The following is a 20990-nucleotide window of genomic DNA, read 5'->3' on the forward strand; positions in this document are numbered from 1 at the left end:
AAAAAGAAAATATGACTATGTTAGAATATTTAATCTAAAAATGAAGTAATATTAACTTTGGAAAAATCTATAGCATAGACTGCTTTTCATATGTAATCTGTTCATTACAGACGAAACATTTTTAATATTAGGATAAAAGAAAAGTCACATTGTCTTCCAACCAATAGTAAATTTAACCACTACATTTTGAAGGGTCTAATGCTACCTATCTCATTTTTATACACATTCTTATTATTGCATTCATTATTGTTTACAAATGTAAATAATATACACTTAACCTATTAACATATTAATTCTCCAAGCACTGAAAGGCACCTTTTATCACATATTTTGTCATGTCATTTTGTCACATGAGGGAAACAGCGTCAATGTCGGCTCCCAATGATCAAGCTCAACTGTCATTAAGTTCCTTGTATAACATTATAAAATCCTCCCCAATGTATCAAGATTGTACAAAGTGATGGCATAAAGACAGCACTGCTTCCATTTCATTAACTCTCATGCCTTTTCTCTCTTTTTTTTCTCTCTTTTATACCTGATGACTTTGTAAGGAAACCACCAGTTCAGTGAGAAGATACCCAAACTGAAAAGAACAGCTAGTAGGGAACTGGGCTTTCAAGATAATGGCCAAAGATGAATTTGGGACTAGGAACAGAATCACTGAGTTTGCTGGGAGCTCTCCCTTACCCCAAGTAACTGAAATCCACATCACAAACCCAGAGCAATGACCACTAAGTAGTCTAGTTCTCCATGAAAAACAGTAAAAGTGATCATATGTTGAACAACATATATCCTATCTCAAGTTATGTTTTTATATACTCCATTTAAACACCACAGCAGGTCATAATACATTTGTTACTTTTCAGATTATATTGGAAATAGAGTCTTCGAGAACATGTCCATAGAGTAAGTCTATCTCCAGTTGTGTTGAGAAACCACTACACTCAACTTCCATATTGGCTGTTTACATTCCCACCAATAGTGCATGCACATTCCCTGTTCCTCACATTATCAACAGCACTAGTTGCACTGACTATTTTTATTTAAAAAGTTAAGTTAATTTTGATAATTTCATACTCAACAATTTTATTTGTATCATTTCTACCCCTCCCGTGTTCATCACATTCACTCACAAATTCATGACCTCTTATTTATTACTGTTTTACACACACTCACACACACACACACACACTCACACATGCACACACCCCTCACATACAACTTGATGAATAGGAGGACTGAGAAACAGTATCTTTTATTTATGAAAGGGAAATTGTCCACATTAAATCTCAGCAATATGGTCACTAAACAATACGAACACAGTAATACCACCAGGTGACATGACAACATGGATGGGAGGCTCTACTACAAGTGAAGGGTTATAGGCAATAAATGCCTTCTCAGAGAGGGAGAATCGATCTTCTCCAGGGAGGAGGCCCCTAAGAGGTTATCTAATCTCAAATAGTCAGTCTTTTGTTTTCTTATCTTATTCACTGTGTCTAGAATATAATAAAATCTCAAAAGTAGTTTTAATTTCCAATTCTCTAATTGGATATTATTCTATTGGGTATTATTCTAAGTGGATATTACATCTAATTCTATAATTGGCCAGGGATAGTGAACACTATCAAACATATTTCTTCACAAGAGAAAAGACATGTCTACTGGCCAATAAGCCATTGTTGTGAGGATCTCAGGCCCCAGGGATGAACCTATTACTATTCAGTTAAATGGACAGAAAAGAGTATCAACTGCCATTTAATTTTTTTAACTGCTCTGACCACAGATTAGTGCAGCTCTTAGACTTCATCAGAGAACTTTATGCAGTTGTTAATCAGAAACTCACAACTGACCAAAGTGCAGAAAATAAGTATCAATGGAGTGCTCAGCAACACATGGAACATCTGTACACACACCCTCCCCAAGACTTCAGGATCAACACTGAAGAGGAAGCAGAAAGTGTATAAGAGCAAGAGGTAGAAGAGAACCTGAGCAAAACAGAGTCTTCTGGACATGAAAGCTCCAATACACTCACAAATTCATAGAAAACGGTGTCTGCATTAATATCTACTGTAAGATCAAATCAACATTCTAGGGCTGAGTAAAAAGGGGATTATGATTCCCCATCTCAACTGAGGGCATATGGAGAGTTGGTGGCTTCTAGGGGAGGAAGAATCAGGTTTCTTTTAAGGGGGAGAGGGTGGGACGGTAAAGATGACAATGATGACAAGACAACAGGAAGCTGGGCAGAATAAGAAGGTAGGACTGGATCTGGGAAGAGTTAAGGGGGACAAATTGGAGATGAGTGTTGTCAAAATATCTTATATGACATTCTCAAAGAATTAATATAAATATTTAAAGGATGTACATTTTCTAGACATCCATACTGGGCATATAACCTCTGTCATTTTTTGGAGAGCCTTCCTATCAGATGTGAAGGGACACATCATTGAAGTTTAAGTTGCATTTCTCTGATCATTACAGCAATTGAACACTTGAGTATTTTTACTCATCTAAATTTTACTTTTTAAGACTCAATTAGGCCCTTTTCCCAGTGTGTTCAAGTTATTATTGTTCTAGATATGCAGGTGTGCTGACCCCTTAGTACTTTATATATTAACATGATATCTGATCGCTCACAGTATTTTTGCCATTTGTAAGCTATCATTGTTTCACTGATTTTTCTTCTTTGCTGTGCAGAAAAACTTTTACTTGTATGACTCTATCCAGTTTTGCTTTTGCTGACTATATTTTGGTGTCATATCAAGAAAAATTATTGCCAAGATAACAAGTTTCTCCCTATGCAGCCTTCAAAATATTCTGTAATTTCGGGTCTTCTTTGAAATATTTAATCCATTTTACATTGGTTTTTATGTATGGTATGCTACAGAAGTGTTATTTCATCCTTTTTGCCTTTAAATATCCAGTTTCCCCAGCACCATTTACTGAAAACACTATGCTTTCTCTATTGTACATTTTTGGTGTTGCTATCAAAGGGACAGTAGTTTGGGCTGGAGAGATGGCTCAGTGGTTAAGAGTACTTGCACTCTTCTGGAGGACCATGGTTTGATTCCCAAAAGCCACAGAGTGGCTAACAACCATCTGCAACTCCAGCCACAGGAATCTTATTCTCTCTTCTGGCCTTTGAGGGCACTAGGCATACACACAGTACAGAAAGACTCTTGCAAGTAAAACAGCAATACACATGCAATAAAAATTTTTTTTAATTTTAAAAAACAATTTAGAAAAAGTTCAGTAGCCATGGCAGTCCTGAATTACCTCTAGCTCCATTAGTATCTATGTATGATCTTATATAAATGTTATAACCTTTTGATTAATATGTCTGTGTAATAAGTTTGAAGTCAGGAAATCTGATGTTTAAGGATGTTTTTCTTGATCAAGATTAGTTCTCTGTTACTTGTGGTCTTTTATATTCCACTAGAATTCCAGGATTTTTGTCCTTTTCTTTCCTTTTTTTTTAATTTATTGGAAGAAAGAAGTCCAAAACCAGAGGAATTTTACTAGTTATTCCACTGAATATGAAGTTTCTTATAGTAGTATGGCATCGCACCAGATTATTTCTTCTAATCAATGAACATTAAATGTTTTTCTATTTACTTGTGTCTTCTTTATTGTTTTTTCATAGATTTCTTGTACCATTCTCAGGATATACCTTTAACAATTTATGCTTAACTAACTTTATTGTTTATGTTGTGAATACCATTACTTTCCCTTTCAGTGAATTTACTTTAGCTGGGTATGGTACCACACATCTATAACCAGCAATCATAAGGCAGATGCAGAAGGATCATGAATCCTGACTCTTAAATTTGCTTCACAAATCTGCTGCTGAATTTCTCTACTAATATCTTAATTTGGTCACATTCTTATTTTTCGCCCAAGTTTTCTTTTTGTTGAACAGGAAAAATATACTCAGCATACTACTTTATAATTCCTACATGCATCTTATCAGTATCTATACTTACCTCCTCATAGTCAGGAGGCATCTGCTGTACTAGTCCAAGAACCACAATTAGAGTAGTGAGCCCAATTCATTCAAGATAACCAAGATCAAACCCTGATTACTATTAGCTCCATGGCCATATAAAAGCTATATAAACCCTTCTAATCCCCGACTTACTCACTTTGGTGAGTAAATACTATCTATGTAATATCTGTGATTAGGTTGTTATAAAAGCTCAAAGATAATACAGTACACTGCTCAGTAAACACATAAGTATTAGGTAAAACAATAACTATCCTCTTTATATATAAAAAATTATGTTCTCTGATTATCTGTGTTGATATCTTGCTTGTACAAATAAAGCCTGTCTAAGAGTCAGTGAATGGAACTTGCCACTAGCTAACCATAGAGGTCTGTATAGACAGACAGGAAATGAGACTCCTAGGCGGGAACAGGATATAAGCAGGGAAAAACAAGACCTTACTTTCTTGTCTTGTCTTTCTTACCTCCTAAAGAGGTAAGGTGTAGCTGTGGCTTTCTCCTTCTTCTCTCTGATCTCTCAGCATTTTCCTCTATATCTGACTTGGAGAATTTATTATTTATACCAATTAAGAACTCTTTACATTTTGGTGCCCACTGTGGGACTAGAACCTACAACCCTGAGGTTAAGAGTCTAATGCTCTACATTTTAGTACCCACGTGGCCAGAACCTTAACAGCAGGACAGGGGCAAATCACCCTACATAGTATCATTCGAGTCCTGAGAAAGCCACCAGCTACTGTGGGCTGGCCCTGCCTGACTCCCTGCTTCTCCCCTCCACCCAGCACCACAGACTTAAACTATCCCTTGAACCTTTTTCTTTTAATTTGGTGCTTTGGCCCAGTTTTTATTTAAACCAAAGGGCCATGCTCCCAGACCTAAAGACTTCCCAGAGCTAGCACACCAGATACAGCTCACGGTTTCAGCCCACTGTGCACAATTTCAATCCACTGTATCCTGATCGGTAATTGGCAATCAGTGCACACAGGTAGCTCCCTTTTTCCCTTTCTCTTGAACAAAATCCATTAGGTTAGGCTTTGATTGAGTTTTTGCTTAGAATTCAAAGGGTGAACAACACTGGAAAAAGTCAGAGCGGAGCTTGGACTTGCTTTGGCAGTACAACTATGACAACTGCTGGCTAAACATCGTCATTGCAACTTAAATTTTTTAAGACCATCAGAGGCAAGAACAACAATTCTGAGAATTTAATTTGAAATAGATTACTAGATAGTTTTACATTTTAAGCTGGTAAATAAATTAATTAATAATTTTTTGCAATGTGTTAACTACTGATGAAATAACAGTGAACAATATTACCATCCATGAATTTAAAAATGTTTTTGCTTCTACTATGTATGGATTTTTTTTTTTTTTGGTTTTTACGAAACAGGGTTTCCCTGTATTGTTTTGGAGGCTGTCGGTCCAGTCTGGCCTCGAACTCACAGAGATCCACCTGCCTCTGCCTCCCGAGTGCTGGGATTAAAGGCGTGCGCCACCACCGCCTGGCCCATATGGATGGAATTTTAAAGGAGGTATATGAGTTACGTGGGATGTATATACTCTTAGCCATAGTTGCTATTACCTTGGTAATTCATATTATATCCTTAAATAAATGATTTGCTAATAGACCTACAAATGAGGAACTTATACAAATGATATAGACTATATGCCCACTGGTAATGAAAGATTAGCAAAAAGGAACATGGTAATAACTCGTAATGGAAAAAAATTAATGCCATAGATAAAACATTGCTCTTGGAAGGCAATCTGCATGCCATTCAGATAATCTCTAATGATGAGACTATTAATCTTGGAAATCATATGTAAATGATGAGAACAAGAAACTGACAGATTTAATGAAATTATTGGAAGCTTTTACAATTCAGGAAGTTCAAATGCTTCAAAAAACAATGGTGCATGGATTACAGGCTATAGAAGACCTTCTTAAAACTGATACACCAGGAGTTAATTTATAAACTAAAGAAAATAAAAAACATTTGACATCACCAGTAACTTTCAGAGTCAGAGATTACTTACCAAAGGTCATATAATCATCACCTGCTATGGTCTATCCTGTTACTATTACTCAAAGCCAACAAATAATGAACATCCAGAAGGATATACAGAATGAAAAGGGAACATATACATATACATACAATGAACACACCTTGTCCCTATGCAATACAGCAGTCTTGAATGTTTAGGACAAGATTCATGAACCAGGGAAAAGAATTGAGTCCTATACTAATGTTATACAAGGCCCAAAAGAACCCTTTAGTTACTTTTTGCAAGGATTGACTAAAGGTATACAAATAGGGGAAGCAGATCCAGAAGCTAGACAAGTACTCAGTGAATCTCTAGTTTTTGAAAGTACTAATTTAGAATGCAAAAAGGTACATGGAACCTTAAAGATCAGATCAGCACAAATGGATGAATGGCGCTGCACACAGCCAATGGTGAGTCTTTTGACTATAACACTGAGGCGTGAAGTAGGAGAAGCAATCTCAAAAAGTATGAGGAAACATCAAAATATCAAATGTTTTAAATGTGGTACAATAGGCCATCTGAGAAGAAATTGTAGACAAGGTATTTCTAGAAATAATGCATCTACTGGGAATAACCAAATAAAAGGCCTCCAATCTTCTGGATTATGTAGAAGATGTACCAAAGGCCGACATTAGACCAACAAGAGATAAACAAGGTAACTCTTTACCATTGGGAAACTCCTTGTGGGGGGGTTTTTAAAGGCACCCATGTCAAAATTGGTCCAGTCATTCCCAGTCATTGTGGAGGAAAATCCCCCCAGAACAACTAGGAAATCCAGTTCCTATTGTAAAAAAAAAAAAAAACAAAACAAAACAAAAAAAAAACATACTGTTCTTGATGGTAGAATAGCTTTGGAGTATGAATAAAAAATTCATGGAGGAAACAGAAATCATATACTTTGGCAGACTTCTATGAATGAGCAAAGACCAAAAGAAAGAGTACAAATACATAATGTTATACTTGAAGGATTACTGGACAGGTGCAGATGTCACCATTATTGCTCTAGAATCATGGCATCCAAGTTGGTCTCTTCAGGAGGTAGATGGTCAATTCTTAAGAATTGGAACCTTATTTCAGGCAAAACAAAGAGCAATATAAGTTGAATGTATAGGGCTAGAAGGACAGAGAGGAAGGCTGAGGCCACATCTGGCTAATGTGGCAGTAAATCTATGGGGTCATAATCTGTTGTAGCAATGGAATACCTAGATTAACATTCTTCCAGTATCAAAAGCAAACCATAAACCTACTCATGGTTATGGGAAAAATGTTATAAGGCACTATATAAAACAGCTGCTGAGCATCCAGCTGTACAAAAAGAATAAAACAAGTGCTGAATTCATAGAGAGACCAAAAGCCCTACCCTTAAAATGGTTAACTGACAAACCTGTCTGCGTAGGGCAACGGCCTATGACTTCAAAGAAGCTAGAGGATCTATAACACCTGGTTAAGGAAAAGCTAAATGCTGGACATACAGAAGAATCTGCCAGTCCTTAGAATTCTCCTATATTTGTTAGTAAAAAAGAAATCAGGAAAAATGAGAATGCATATAGACTTAAGAGCCATTAATAAAGTAATTCATCCAATGGGCTCTCTACAGCCTGAAATGTCCTTGTTTCTGTTATTACCTAAAGAATGGCCTATTATTGTTATTGACTTAAAAGACTGTTTCTTCACTATACCTTTACAAGAAGAAGATAGGGAAAAATCTGCCTTCATGGTGCCTACTTACAATAATTCTCAACCTGCTAAAAGATATCAGTGGAAGGTTGTCCCACTGGGAATGTTAAATAGCCTCACCCCGTGCCAATATTTTGTACAACAGCCATTGAAAATAATATGTCAGCAATTTCCTCAATTTATAATTTACCATTACATGGATGACATTTATTATCTGATTCAAAGGTAGATAATTTAGGAAGAAAGGTTTGCCTTGTGGGGGTTACAAATTGCTCCTGAAAAAAACACAAAGAGGAGATTCTATTAATTATTTAGGCTATAAGATAGGTTTACAAAAAATTAGACCCTACGAAGTGCAAATTAGGAGAGATAGACTGCAGACTCTTAATGTTTTTTAAAGACTGCTAGGAGACATTTTCCATCTATGGCACATTATTGTGATAAAACCCGATCAACTGATTCATGTAATAAAAACCTTAGATGGTGACAAGGACTTAAATATTTCCAGGAAATTAACAACAAAAGCTAAGAAGGAATTGGCATTGGTGGAACACAAATTACAGATGACACATGTGGATCATGTAGATCCAAAGCTGAAGAACATTCTAGTCATATTACCTCTAAGCATCCCCTACAGGAATGTTAATGCAGGGGAAGACATTACCATAGAATGGATCTTTTAACCACTGAAACCATGTAAGCAAGTAAAAACTTATGTGGAAAAGATCTCTGAGTTGATTCTAAAAGGAAAATTGAGACTTTGTCAATTAGCAGGAATAGATCCAGGAGAAACTGTAGTACCTTTTACTAATGATGGAATGAACAAATTATGATTACAAAGTGAACCCTGGCAAAGAGCTTGTAGCAATTTTGGGGGAAGAGGTCAACACCAACTTTCTTAAAGGCAAGGGAATTCAACTTGTAAAGAGAACTAACTGGATCCTTCCTGTAATTGTAACAGAAACACCAATAACTAGAGCCCTGACATTCTATACTGATACAAATCAATCAGGAAAGGCAGGTTACAAATCATAAAATTTAAGTAAAGTAGATCTAAGCCCTTACAATTCTGTCCAAAAGTCAGAATTATATGCTATTCTCAAGTTGTTAAGGGATAATAAAGAACCTCTCAACATACTTACTGATTCACAATATGCAGAGTTGTTTACATATTGAGATCAATGAATTTATACCAGATGATACAGATTGCCTTTATTATTTACTCAGTAACAAGACATAATCAGATAAAGGAATCATCCCACATATGTATAAAACACATATCTTTTATCATATAGGTCTTCCAGGCCCTCTTACACAAGGTAATCATGAAATTGATCTACTGTTGATAGGAAATGTTCTAAAGGTCTCAGAATTTCATTAAAAATACCGTGTCAGTAGCAAAGATTTGAAAAAGACTTTTCCATAACTTGGCAACAAGCCAAGGTTATTATAAGGAAATGTACTACTTGTTCTTTATGCAACCAAACTCCATTACCTTAAGGAAGTAACCTAAAGGGTACTCAAAGGAATAAAATTTGGCAGATGGATATGTTCCATGTTATAGAGTTTAGAAAATCAAAATAAATATGCCACACCATTGATACCTATTCAGGTTTGCAATGGGAAACTGCTTTGAATCCTGAAAAGGCTGATTCACTAATTATACATTTGCTAGTTATGGCCATCATGGGTACACAAATAAAGACAGACATGCTCTAGCACATGTCTCTAAGAAAATGGAACAGGTTTTTGCTTATTATAAGGTATATTATAGGTATACCACATAATCCTACAGAGCAGGCAGTTATAGAAAGTTCAAATCAAACTCTAAATGATATACTAAATAAACAGAAAGGAATGATAAATAACCCCAAAAATAGATTGCATAGTGCTTCATTAACTTTGAGTTTTCTAATGAGAAAAGGGCAACAGCTGCAGACAGACATTGGATAATAGAAAAAACTACAGAATTAAAGTAACCAGTATACTTCAAGGATGTGCTGCCCTATGAATGGAAATCAAGACATGTTATGTTGGGGAAGAAGTTTTGCTTTTGTTTCCACGGGTTAAAATAAAAAGGGAATCTATCAAAACTGATAAAGATTTGATTTGAACAAGACACCTCTTAATTAGAAGAGATGATTGTTCATCAAGCAGCATGGTCATTTAATCTAAACTAACCTATAAAACTAACCAATATTTGTCATTTGATCAGATATAACTTACCAAGGAGAACCTCCCCAAAATTTAGGGCTGAGGGAGGGTTTTATTTTTTTGTCTTTTTCAGGAGAATAAAGGTATCCAGCTAAGGAATCCAGAGACCACTGGACAAATGAGACATCTGAAGCAAAAGGACAAATCCTCTAGAAAAACTGCCCCAAGGAAAGAGTTAATTGGCCTATTGGAATATCACGTTTACAACAGGAAAAATTTCCCGAACCTTCCCAAATATTTGTTTCTTTTTTTTTTCCTACAAACATAGTACAAATGGTCTTTTTTGTAGTCCCAGCCTAAATAAAGATTAAAGCTGTCTTTGGATTGAGTGTGGCTCTCTCCTTCTCTAAACCCAAGTAAAGTAAATATATTAAAGTAAAATATATAATCTCTGTCTAACATAAGAAGAGCCACATGATATGGAACAGAAGAAAAACAAATATTTAGGACTATTGTGTTGCTACTAATCTCATAGTTTTTATCATAATTTTAATGGTCATACAGAGTACTAACCAATTCTAGAAAAAGGTATGGTCTACCTTCATGTACATGATTTCTGGTTTAAGTCTCTATCAGTTTTCTACAGTGAAACATGACCACATCTAACAGAGACCTTTGAAGTCTCCAAAAGAAGGATGGAGCCCAACGAGACAATTTCACCAGGACTATAACAACACCATTATGCTGAACAGTAACAACTAAAGATCAGCTTTGAACTAAAACTGCTCATCACAATTTTGAGGTGACTTCCTGAGATGATGCAGCCTCACAGTCGCTGCTGAGAACAATTTTGAAGTAGATCGCTGAGATGATCCAGCCTTATAGACTACTTTAGCCAACATTTGAAACAAGCCCTGTATTTGCCCATTACATAGAGACTGGAAAACAAATAATACAGCTTAACAATACCCCAAATTTTCTTTTCAGGATCCCCTAAAGATGCAGTCACCCCAGACAATGGGAAGTAACTTTTAGAACACAACGCCCACATTCCCAAGAGGTGGGTGGGTACCTTTTAGTCATTCATTTGCTTATAGATATTTGTCATTGCTTACGGGGATTGGTTACAAAATGCTGTTGCTTATGATCAGGAACAATGTTGAACAAAGGGAATTATATTCAAGGTTTTTGTTTTGAAAAAAATAAAGGAGGAATCCAGATATGATAGGATAAAAAGGGTAGATTATTGAATCTACTTTTAAAAAACAACTACTAGTTTTAAGTATTTTACATTGGATTGGATTTTTATATATTGCATAAAAATGTTGTATGTTAATACAAATTTGAGAACAATTTTGCTAACATACTATACATATATTTCCAATATTGTTCAAAGTATTATACATGTACATACAACACATTTAACAATGTAATGCGAATTTCTAGTCCTTGAAAGTTATTATCATCAACTATAAAGGACAATAAGGAAATGTAGTTTAGTAATTAGTCAACTACTACAATTGAACTTGTAGTCACATTAGGTATGTTTACAAGGACAAACATATTTTGAAAAGACAGGTTGTCTTCAAGCACTTCAGAGGTCTACAGAATATGGCATTTAACATGTTTAAATAACATAGGTTCTTTTTTATTTTTTATGACAATGAGACCTGTCTGCTCCTCCTGGCAACACAAATCTATGTTGGAGAAGATAATGGACATCAAAGAAACTCCCCAATGGAGTTTACTTTCTTTGTGGCAAAGGTAAGCCACTGGACAAGAAAGGGCCCATGCCTCATCTCCTGACAGTATGCTGTCCAAACTAGACAAACAGGAGACCAGAAAGAGTGACTGCAAACCTGGCCAAGACAATGTGGTCCAGTCTTTCAGATTATCCTGGTTTACAGAAATGTCTGTCAGATACGATAGGCCTGTAGGCTGAAGATGAATGCCCCAACATTGCCGAGAAACCGTAGGTGACTGTCCAAGCAGCCAGCTCATTTTGTCATTTCTAACATTTTTTGGAAGTCACTTGATTGCACTTCGTGCTTACTCAGTTAATATTATTTCCATCTTGGGTCTCTGAGGGAGTTGTAGACCAGATAGTATAATTATAGTTGTCCTGTTTACCAAACTCAGTAAAGAAACTCACTAAAGATATGCTAAGTGTAATAGGTTTGAAAGACATTAAAAGATAATTTGGTAATGCCAATTAGAATAGAAAGTAAATTAGGTACAAAACTTTAGACTCATCAAGAAAGAATAGATAATGGAGTATTTTCTCTGAATTTGTCAAATGCTAGTGGACTAGACATTTTTAATGTACCTATTGCCTGTATATACTGCATATACTTATTTATACAGTTTTTCATATATTAGTTATAACCTTTTCTTAAATTTTAGACAAAAAAGGTGGATATGTAATGATATCTTTCTTGTACAAATAAAGCCTATCTGATGGTCAGAGAATAGAGCTTGCCACTAGCTAACCAGAGGTCTGGAGGTCTGAACAATCAGATAGGAAGTGAGATAACTGGGCAGAAATAAGATATAGCCAGGGAGAACCAGGAACTCAGTCTCTTGTCTGTGGAGATGCTAAGGAAATAAGGTGTAGCTGTGGCTTGCTCCTTTTTCTCTCTGATTTCCTATATCTGACTGACTCCAGGTTTTTATTAATGATACCAATTAGGAACTCCATTTACATCAATCTCATTAACATACTAGTATGTTTTCCATGAATAAGAAAAGCATCAGATTCAGTTAATCATAAAATTTAGGATCTCAACTGCGCGTTGGTGGTACACACCTTTAATCCCAGCACTTGGGAGACACAGGCAGGTAAATCTCTGTGGGTTCAAGACCAGCCTGGTCTACAGAGCAAGTTCCAGGACAGTCTCCAAAACAATACAGAGAATCCCTGTCTCAAAAAACAAAACAACAACAAAAAAAATTGCAGGATCTCTTTGAAAGTTTGGTCCATGGCCTTATTTAATGAAAGCACGGTGACTTGAAGGTCCTTAAACACCTGTCCTTTTAAAAGTGCTGGCCTTGAAGTGGGAAAAGGAGGACACAGGACACAGAGAGGGACTCAAAAGCACAGACTCAGCTAGCTGTGGGCATACTGGGTGAGGATTTCCTGAATCACTGACACTCAGCTCCAAGTCTAGGTGATTACAAATCCAGGAAGGACTGGCCTATAATTCACATTTGGCCAGATCAAGCATGATATTTTGTTCTTCGACTAATTATTACAGTCCTGAAATAATAATTTGCATTCAGTGTGCACTTCCTATGCCAAATACACATGACTTCAGTCTTTATAGTCCCAGAAAAATAAGTCATTATAGAGTCAAAAAACCTAAAGACTATAGATACTAATTTACTTATATCTCAAAAAGGATTTCTAGCAAATTCTAAAAAGCTAACTATAAAAAAACTTCCTATATACTAATGTAGGTATCAAATCTGGAATTACGATTCCAGCAGTGGTGACCAGATAACTCAAGTTATGTGATCTGAAGATAGTCAGGCTCAAACGTTACAGCAGAACCAGCAACATGGTTCAGTAGAGAGGTATATTTGTTAAACATGATGTCCTGAGCTCAATTCTCAGGGCTCACATGGTTAAAGGAGAAAACGAACTTTTTTTTTTTTTTTTGGTTTTACAAGACAGCTCTGTATTGTTTTGGAGGCTATCCGTCCAGCCTGGCCTCGAACTCACAGAGATCCACCTGCCTCTGCTTCCCGAGTGCTGGGATTAAAGGCATGCGCCCCCCACCGCCTGGCAGAGAAAACAAACTCTTACAAGTTCTCCTATAGCCTTCCAGACACCATTGCACATGTGTTCATGTGCACACATACCACCCCCTACACACATACACACACACACACACACATACACACACACACACACAAATGAACACTAAAAACTAAGTTACAGAAACTGTGAAGACCTTCTAAACTATCAAAAATCCCTTAATGAAATAGCATAACTACTGCATCAGAGAAAGTAGCCCATGAAAAGTCATTATTGGGACGAATAACCTACATATATGAGATGAACTATAACAGTCTAATCTAGCAAAGGGCTGGAAATGGGAAGGGGAACATCACTTAAGATGTTCACTTTTTGTTCTGGAGAAGGGAGCTAATGAGAACTGAACCAAAACATCCTTGATGCTACTCAAGTCCTCTACATGGAGCAAAAGCCAGCCTCCTGTGATGAGCTCACTGTGGCTGATATTAGGATTTCAGTTTCTTTCCAAAAGGTGTCCCATTGTGATATTATGCATTAATTCTACCCATGTGCATTTTAACATGCCTGCCCCATGGAAGAAAAACTGAGAAACTCACAAATGTAGAGATATCCCCTGAAAAACAGGTACTGGTGGTTACAGAAATAAGAGCTGTAGAACAAAAGGTTTTGTAAAACAGAAGGGTCCTATGTCTCTACATGTGCTATTATAAAAAAGGGAATTTCATAGGCTGTTTTATGAATAAAACAGATTTAGTTGTTTTATTTCCCAAGTAAGTATATTCTCCACTGAAAAGAAACATTATTGTATAGTTGTTTCTGTTTTCTTGAATTCTGCTCCAAAATCAACCAAGGCTCCTATGTCCCTAACACAAAGTTCCAACAATTGTGAAATTCAATCCCTATCTCTACAACTTTCCCTGGGCTAGCTTGAACAGTCCATGTGTCTCATAATAAATCTGTTTTGTTGTCCTGTTTAACTACAGTAGCATTTTTCAAATGTGCTTCCTGATATGGTCATCACTACAAGCAGTGTTCCATTTCCCCCAGTGTATATCATCAGTTCCTTCAAAAAAGCAGCTGGCTCCTTGGTTAGAGCAGAAAGAACATGTATCTCAGATCAAAAATGAGGACATATACAGTTGCTAAGGGGAAAAGTTCCAAGCATTCCTTTGTTCTGTTTTTGCCTGTTAATGTATTCATGAAGCAAATGGTGTTTCAAGTGTCTCAGTAAGTCTACTTATTCAAATTTCATACAAAGGTTTATACTCATGAGATTTCAATAACAGCACTGTCCTTCATAACGGGAATATGAGTCAAGAAGTATACTGAACTTGACAGTAAGGATCTGACTGCAGGTAGAAAAGGAAAATTTCTATAAAACTGCCCAGCCATGCTAGGAGTGGCTATTCAATGCAGGGTGCTAGTCTACAGTTATCTCAGTTACTATACTCTAAAGTTCTAAAATTCCTATTTGCTGTCTTTTATGGCTTTTATCTTGATTCTGAACTTTTCTTTAAAGAAAGACTTATTTATTTCTTTTTTGTATATGGCACATGTACCTATGTCCAGAGGAGGACATCAGATCCTATTCTAGAAGGTTGTGAGACCATGTGGCAGCTGGGAATTGAACTCAGGACCTCAGGAAGAGTTGTTGACCATTGAGCCATCTCTCAGTCTGCTTTTGAACTTTTTATCCTTGTGTTTTTTTGTTAAATTATTTGTGTTCTCTTGTAGCTCTGGTTTATAACATTCACAGAGAAACTGTTTTGAATATTTTGTCAAAAACTTGTATATTTCCAAGTATATAAGTCAGTTGCTGGGGTTTTATTTCATTCCTCTGATGGAGTTAAATTTCCTCATTTTAAGGTTCCTTTTGTCTTTGCATTGCTATCTGTTCATTTTTTTAAATAGTCCATTTGTATAAGTATAACAGCTTGATGGCAATAGGAGAAGGTAATTACCTAGGAAAGCAGGTTATAGAAGCACCAATGAGGGTTAAAAAAAAATAGAAACATATACTGAGGCCCAAAACATAGAATGTATACATTTTCAGTCCAGAGCTATGTAATAGCATAGGGCTCTGAGGGCTGGAGTGAGTATCATCAATAACTACCAATGTTTACCATATACAAAAGTTTAGGTATTTGCAGTAACTGAGCAGGATGCTGGTCTCCTCAACAGCAACTCTGTGCTAAGCAGTGTATATACCAAGTAAATAAGGGCCAGGGAAGCAAACAGTAGGAGCCAGGGTTAAGGTCAGAGGCACACACAGCTATGGAATTTGATTTGAGTACACATGTGACACAGTATGGGGTAATTCATATGGACTATAGTACTGGTGGCAAATGTATGCCCAGTGACAATGACTGAGGGCAAGTTATCCTATGCCTCTGTAACTTAGGGAGATGGTCACAGACAAACATTACCAAAATTGAGAACAGGGACCAGAGACTCCATAAACAGGTGCATGTAACAAGTCTAACAATTTTAACTTCAAAACTCTCCTAGCAAGTAGTTCTGTATCTTGGACAGACCTCTCCAAGGAAATCTCGCAATGAAAATGGCAAATGACAAAAGAAAGTATACCTTTCAAAACTTGCAAAATATTCATGTACTAGATTAGATAGTTTAGGAAAAACAAATGCTTAAAAAAAATCTAACCTTTTGGAATTCATTTTCATTAAATAGAACTGCCTTAATTTCCTACAACATGTATTTCTATGACTCCTTTTAATCTCAGAACAGCAAACAAAAAAAAAATCAAGTTGAAAGCAGCCCACCAACTTACGGTTAACATTTTACTTTAAAAATGTAAAGGCTCACCCTTTCTAACAATTTTTGAAGCTTTAGTGTCTTCTCTTCACGTAGCTTTTCCCTTAACTGCTGAGCTTTCATGTGCTTCTCTTCATATTTCTTCTTAGATTCTGCGATAGTCCTGTTAATACAGACAAATGAACAAGAGACACACGAGTTCATGTGACAAGGCTAAATCAGGGATCTTTGTACTTCAAAAATCTCAGTGTATACAAGATGCATTTCAGTCTACTGCTTGTCATCTGGATAAATATGAAATGTACTGATATAAAATACTGAAAACAATCATGGAACAACTCCAAGTAAGAATCAAGATCTTTCCATCAAGCATTTCAAGAGAATTGTCAAAGGCCACACCTTTTACGAGATGGTGAAGAAAGTTTTTCGTGCATGTGAATTCCGTGCCCTGGAAGTCTAGCGGGCTCCTCTTCAACAATATCCCCCCAGGATGTATTTTGACGCCAGGATTCACGAGCTAACAAGGGGAAAAAATAAAGTAAAATAAAATTTGAAAAAAAAGTTGCTGTTTAGTCATGTACTTCTTTTATGCTAACATTGAGATTTCCTTCTTGTTAAATATGCATGTGTGGATATGCACATGTATGTGGAAACTGAAATACTATTGTGGTGCCATCCTCAGAAACCTTGTACACAGGATCTTTCATTGGCCTGGAGTTCATCAATTAAGCAGTGGTGCTTGGCCAGCAAGCCCAAAAATATACCTTGTTTCACTTCCCCTTGCTGGGTTCATGAGCACATATAACCATGCTTGGCACTTTTACTTAGGATTTTGTGACAGACCCCCTACTGTGCAAGCTTCTAAGGCAATCACTTTACTTACTAAGCTATCTCCAAATAAACATGACTTGCAAAAGCATTTCTACCTCAAATTATTTTACCTAAAATCTGCATATAAGAAAATCTAGTGTATCCCATTATGCCTACAAATCAAATACTCAAAGGCACATACACGCATTACCTTCATAATCTGCAAGAACATCATTCCAATCCATAGACATACCACAGAAGGACAGACTCCCACTGCCCATGCTAGCCTAGAATGCAATAAAAAATGAAATTATTATTACATATAATATAAACTTTAAAATGGACTACATATGAAATTCTCCTATCAACTTCTAACAAACTTCACTGAACCAAAAACATGAACAAAAAAAAAAAAACTACATCCCTTACACAGTCATAATTACCAAGTTAAAATACCCAGACTATGTATTTTAAAAGTTCACTAGCCATTTACAAGAATAAAATAATTATATTTCAAAACAAGTGAACTCGTCTTACACAAAGCCTATGTTAGAATTCAAAATTATTTGATAGTAATTTTAGAAAAAATGAAATATAAAATGTATACCCCAAATAATTAGCAACAAAGTAATACATCATTTGCTTTTAACAAGTAAGCTAAAACAAGAATAATATATTCTTCAGTCTCTAAAAATTACATTCTGAGCAAAACTGGGTTCTGACTTTCTGAAAGACACAATTTCTTGATTTGTAAAATGAAAACTTCTTACTAAAAAGTGCATCATATATGAAAATATTTTGTAATAAATAATGTTTGCTTACTATTTAAGCCATTACCACAAAAAAGTTTACTACATTTAAGATAAAAAAGTTTACTACATTTAAGATTTTAAAACACTAAAAAGCTCACAGAAAAATCACTGTCATTGTCAGTCTCGATGTTAATATCATTGTTTTCTTCAGCTTCAATTTCTCTCGTTAACTGTTCTTCTTCAGCAATAGCACTGGCAATGGCTTCTTCATTGGCCTTCTCTAGGCGATCTGCTAGCTCTTCTTTTTTAGCAAGAACTTCTGCCATGGACTATAATGTTTTTAAAAACAAAAAACAGAGCAGAATCATGAAACATTAATGCATTTTTCTCTCTATGGTAATCATAAACTAAATACAGATGTGAAAATATATACATACATATATATTATATACACACACATATATACATATATATACAAATATATATATATGTATAATAAAAAATGTTGTCTTAGAATCAAAAAAACCTGGATCCAATACAAGCTCAAACACGCATTAGCAGTATGACTTAACAAAGTGCATGAAGCCAAGGGTTTATTTATTGCTCCATGAAATGCAACAACAATCCATGTCTGATCTTCTTTACTAGACTGTTCAGTATAAGAAACTGTGAAGTTATGTAAATAACAGATATTATCCATGGGAAAGTGGTAATTTCATCTGAATGCCCAAATCCAAAACAGCTGGAGATAACATATTTTCCTTAAAAATGAAACAAGAATAGTATGCTATGATAGGAACATAAAAAATAATGCAGGCTATGGAGGTGATTATATATTTTGAACATGTTTTTATAACCTAAAAATATAATTAAACAATATGACTGAAAACTGTCCATTAATAAGAACTATGAGTATCTCAGATTTTATACTATAAACCCAAAGGCAAACACTAAAATAACAAAATGAAGATTTATGCTTAATAAACCAACAAATGATATAAAACAGAATTTTTAAAAGCAAGATATGAAACAATATATACATGAATCAAAGGGAAAAAAATACTAGGCTGGTTAATTGTAAACAAATCACATTACATGTAGTTTAAATATCATCAGTTAACCAGCCAAGAGTGTCAAACTGGATCAAGAGCAACACTCAACCATGTTTCTCATATGAAAGGTAAAGATGTAGATTAAAAGTTGTTGATGATGATGATGACAAAAACCTGAGATTAGGAAGCAAGTAGACAATGACCGACAGAAGTAAGGCTATGGGGGAAATAATGTAATTATATTTTAATTTCAGGAAAAAAACTGAGAGGGTCACATCAAAGCCTATCATTAGGAACAAAGAAGGTCATTTCATGAAGGGACAATTTATCATGATTGTAAGTCTCTTAAAATCTAATGAACGTAAGAGAGTTTCAAACTACACAAGGCAAAGCCTAAGCTACAAAACAAAAGAGATCTAAAAAAAAATGTTAACTTCTTTCAGAAAAAAACCTGGCAGTTCTCTAATGGTTAAGCATGCAGCTTATATGGCCCATCAGATTTGCAATTCCTATATATGTACAGATAAGAAAATAAAACTAAATATACATCAAAACCTGTATTTAGATACTTAAGTAGTTATTCATAATAGCTAATAGCCAAACAATTAAAAACAGCCTAAATGTACAACTGAGGAACAGAAAAGTACAGAATTGAATATCCATACTATGGAATATAATTTTGTAATAAAATAAAAACCTAAAATAAGCTAAAACATGGATATGCCTATAAAGCATTAGGTACATAAAAGAAAATAATATCGTATTCTATTTCTGCAATGTCCAAAAAAGGCAAGGGAACAGACACAGAAGACAGGTTAGCAGGCCAGAGATAATAGTCAGTTTCTCTCAGAGAAATGACATGTTATCACCTATTATGGTAATGGACAAAGGAGTCTGTGAATATATTTAAGAGCATTTCATTCTAAGCTTTAAATCGATAAATTAAGTTTTATAAATTACAACTCAATCAAATTTTCTAAAAAAAAAGTTATATTGAGGGAGATCAACGCCTTTCTCTATAATGACAGAGCATGAAGACAGAAAATAATACTATAGAAGACATGAAAATATTACCAACAAAATTGAACTAGATATTTTTCCAAATGAAATGAGAACACATATCACACAAGGACGCATGACAGGACTGAGGATATGGCTCAGTGGCAGAACACTAGCCTAGAATGCACTGTCTAGAAAGCCCTGTGTCAATCCTCAGTACTGACCCCCAAAGGAATGCACACAAATATTCATGTCATTTCTAACCAAAACAAAAACTAGAAGTAACCTAGACAGCTATAAATGAATGAATGAACAAACACTGTGTTGTATGTACAAAAAAAGATAGCTATTACTGAAGCTGAAAAAGCAGTGGACTACTACGCACACCTCATGGATAAGCCTAGAAACAATTACACTGCTGAAAGATGCCAAAAAAAGAATGTATGGCTTAATTTATATAAAATTCTGAAAAGACAAACTTCAACATAGTGAAAGACAGAAGAAGAGGTTACAGGAGAAGAGGAAGACAGGAAAAGCAGGGCTGGAAAGAAAGTCATGGTGAGGAAAGTGGGCACATTGAGTAACACTCACTGTGTTCAGGAACTCGGTTATACTGATGGTTTCAAAGGTATAAGAACAAGTAAAAGTACATCAATTTACATAAACTAAATATGAAAATGCTACTAAAGATCAATTATAACTCAAATTATTTCAAAATGAGAATACTTAAACCCTAGGTTTTAAATAATTAGAAACAGAATATACACATCACTATTTTTCTAGACTTCCCTTTCTCATTCACTAACAGGCTCCATTCAAAACACAAAGAAGAATAATAAAACAACAACAACAAAAAAAACTCACAAAATTTGTCCCCAAGGAATAGAATGACTGAAGAAGTTTAAAGACTATTATTGTGCATCATACATTCTTCTTAGAAGCCAGAAAGTAGCTGTTACTAATGTGCC

The 20990-nt window shown here is 35.4% G+C and overlaps 1 protein-coding gene across 6 annotated transcripts in view; it reads right to left on the reverse strand.

Moving 5' to 3' along the window:
• Positions 1-20990, reverse strand: part of Scaper (S-phase cyclin A associated protein in the ER) — a 343723-nt gene that overhangs the window by 238234 nt on the left and 84499 nt on the right. For all 6 annotated transcript variants that reach the window (XM_040729759.1, XM_040729754.1, XM_040729758.1 and 3 more), the window contains 4 exons: positions 18130-18300; positions 17431-17506; positions 16809-16926; positions 16461-16572 (listed from right to left, as the gene is read on the reverse strand). In XM_040729759.1, coding sequence (XP_040585693.1) covers positions 16461-16572; positions 16809-16926; positions 17431-17506; positions 18130-18300 — 477 coding nt within the window. The remainder of the gene's footprint in view (positions 1-16460; positions 16573-16808; positions 16927-17430; positions 17507-18129; positions 18301-20990) is intronic.

Source organism: Mesocricetus auratus, unplaced genomic scaffold, assembly GCF_017639785.1.
Source record: "Mesocricetus auratus isolate SY011 unplaced genomic scaffold, BCM_Maur_2.0 Super-Scaffold_100022, whole genome shotgun sequence".
Lineage (NCBI taxonomy): Eukaryota > Metazoa > Chordata > Mammalia > Rodentia > Cricetidae > Mesocricetus > Mesocricetus auratus.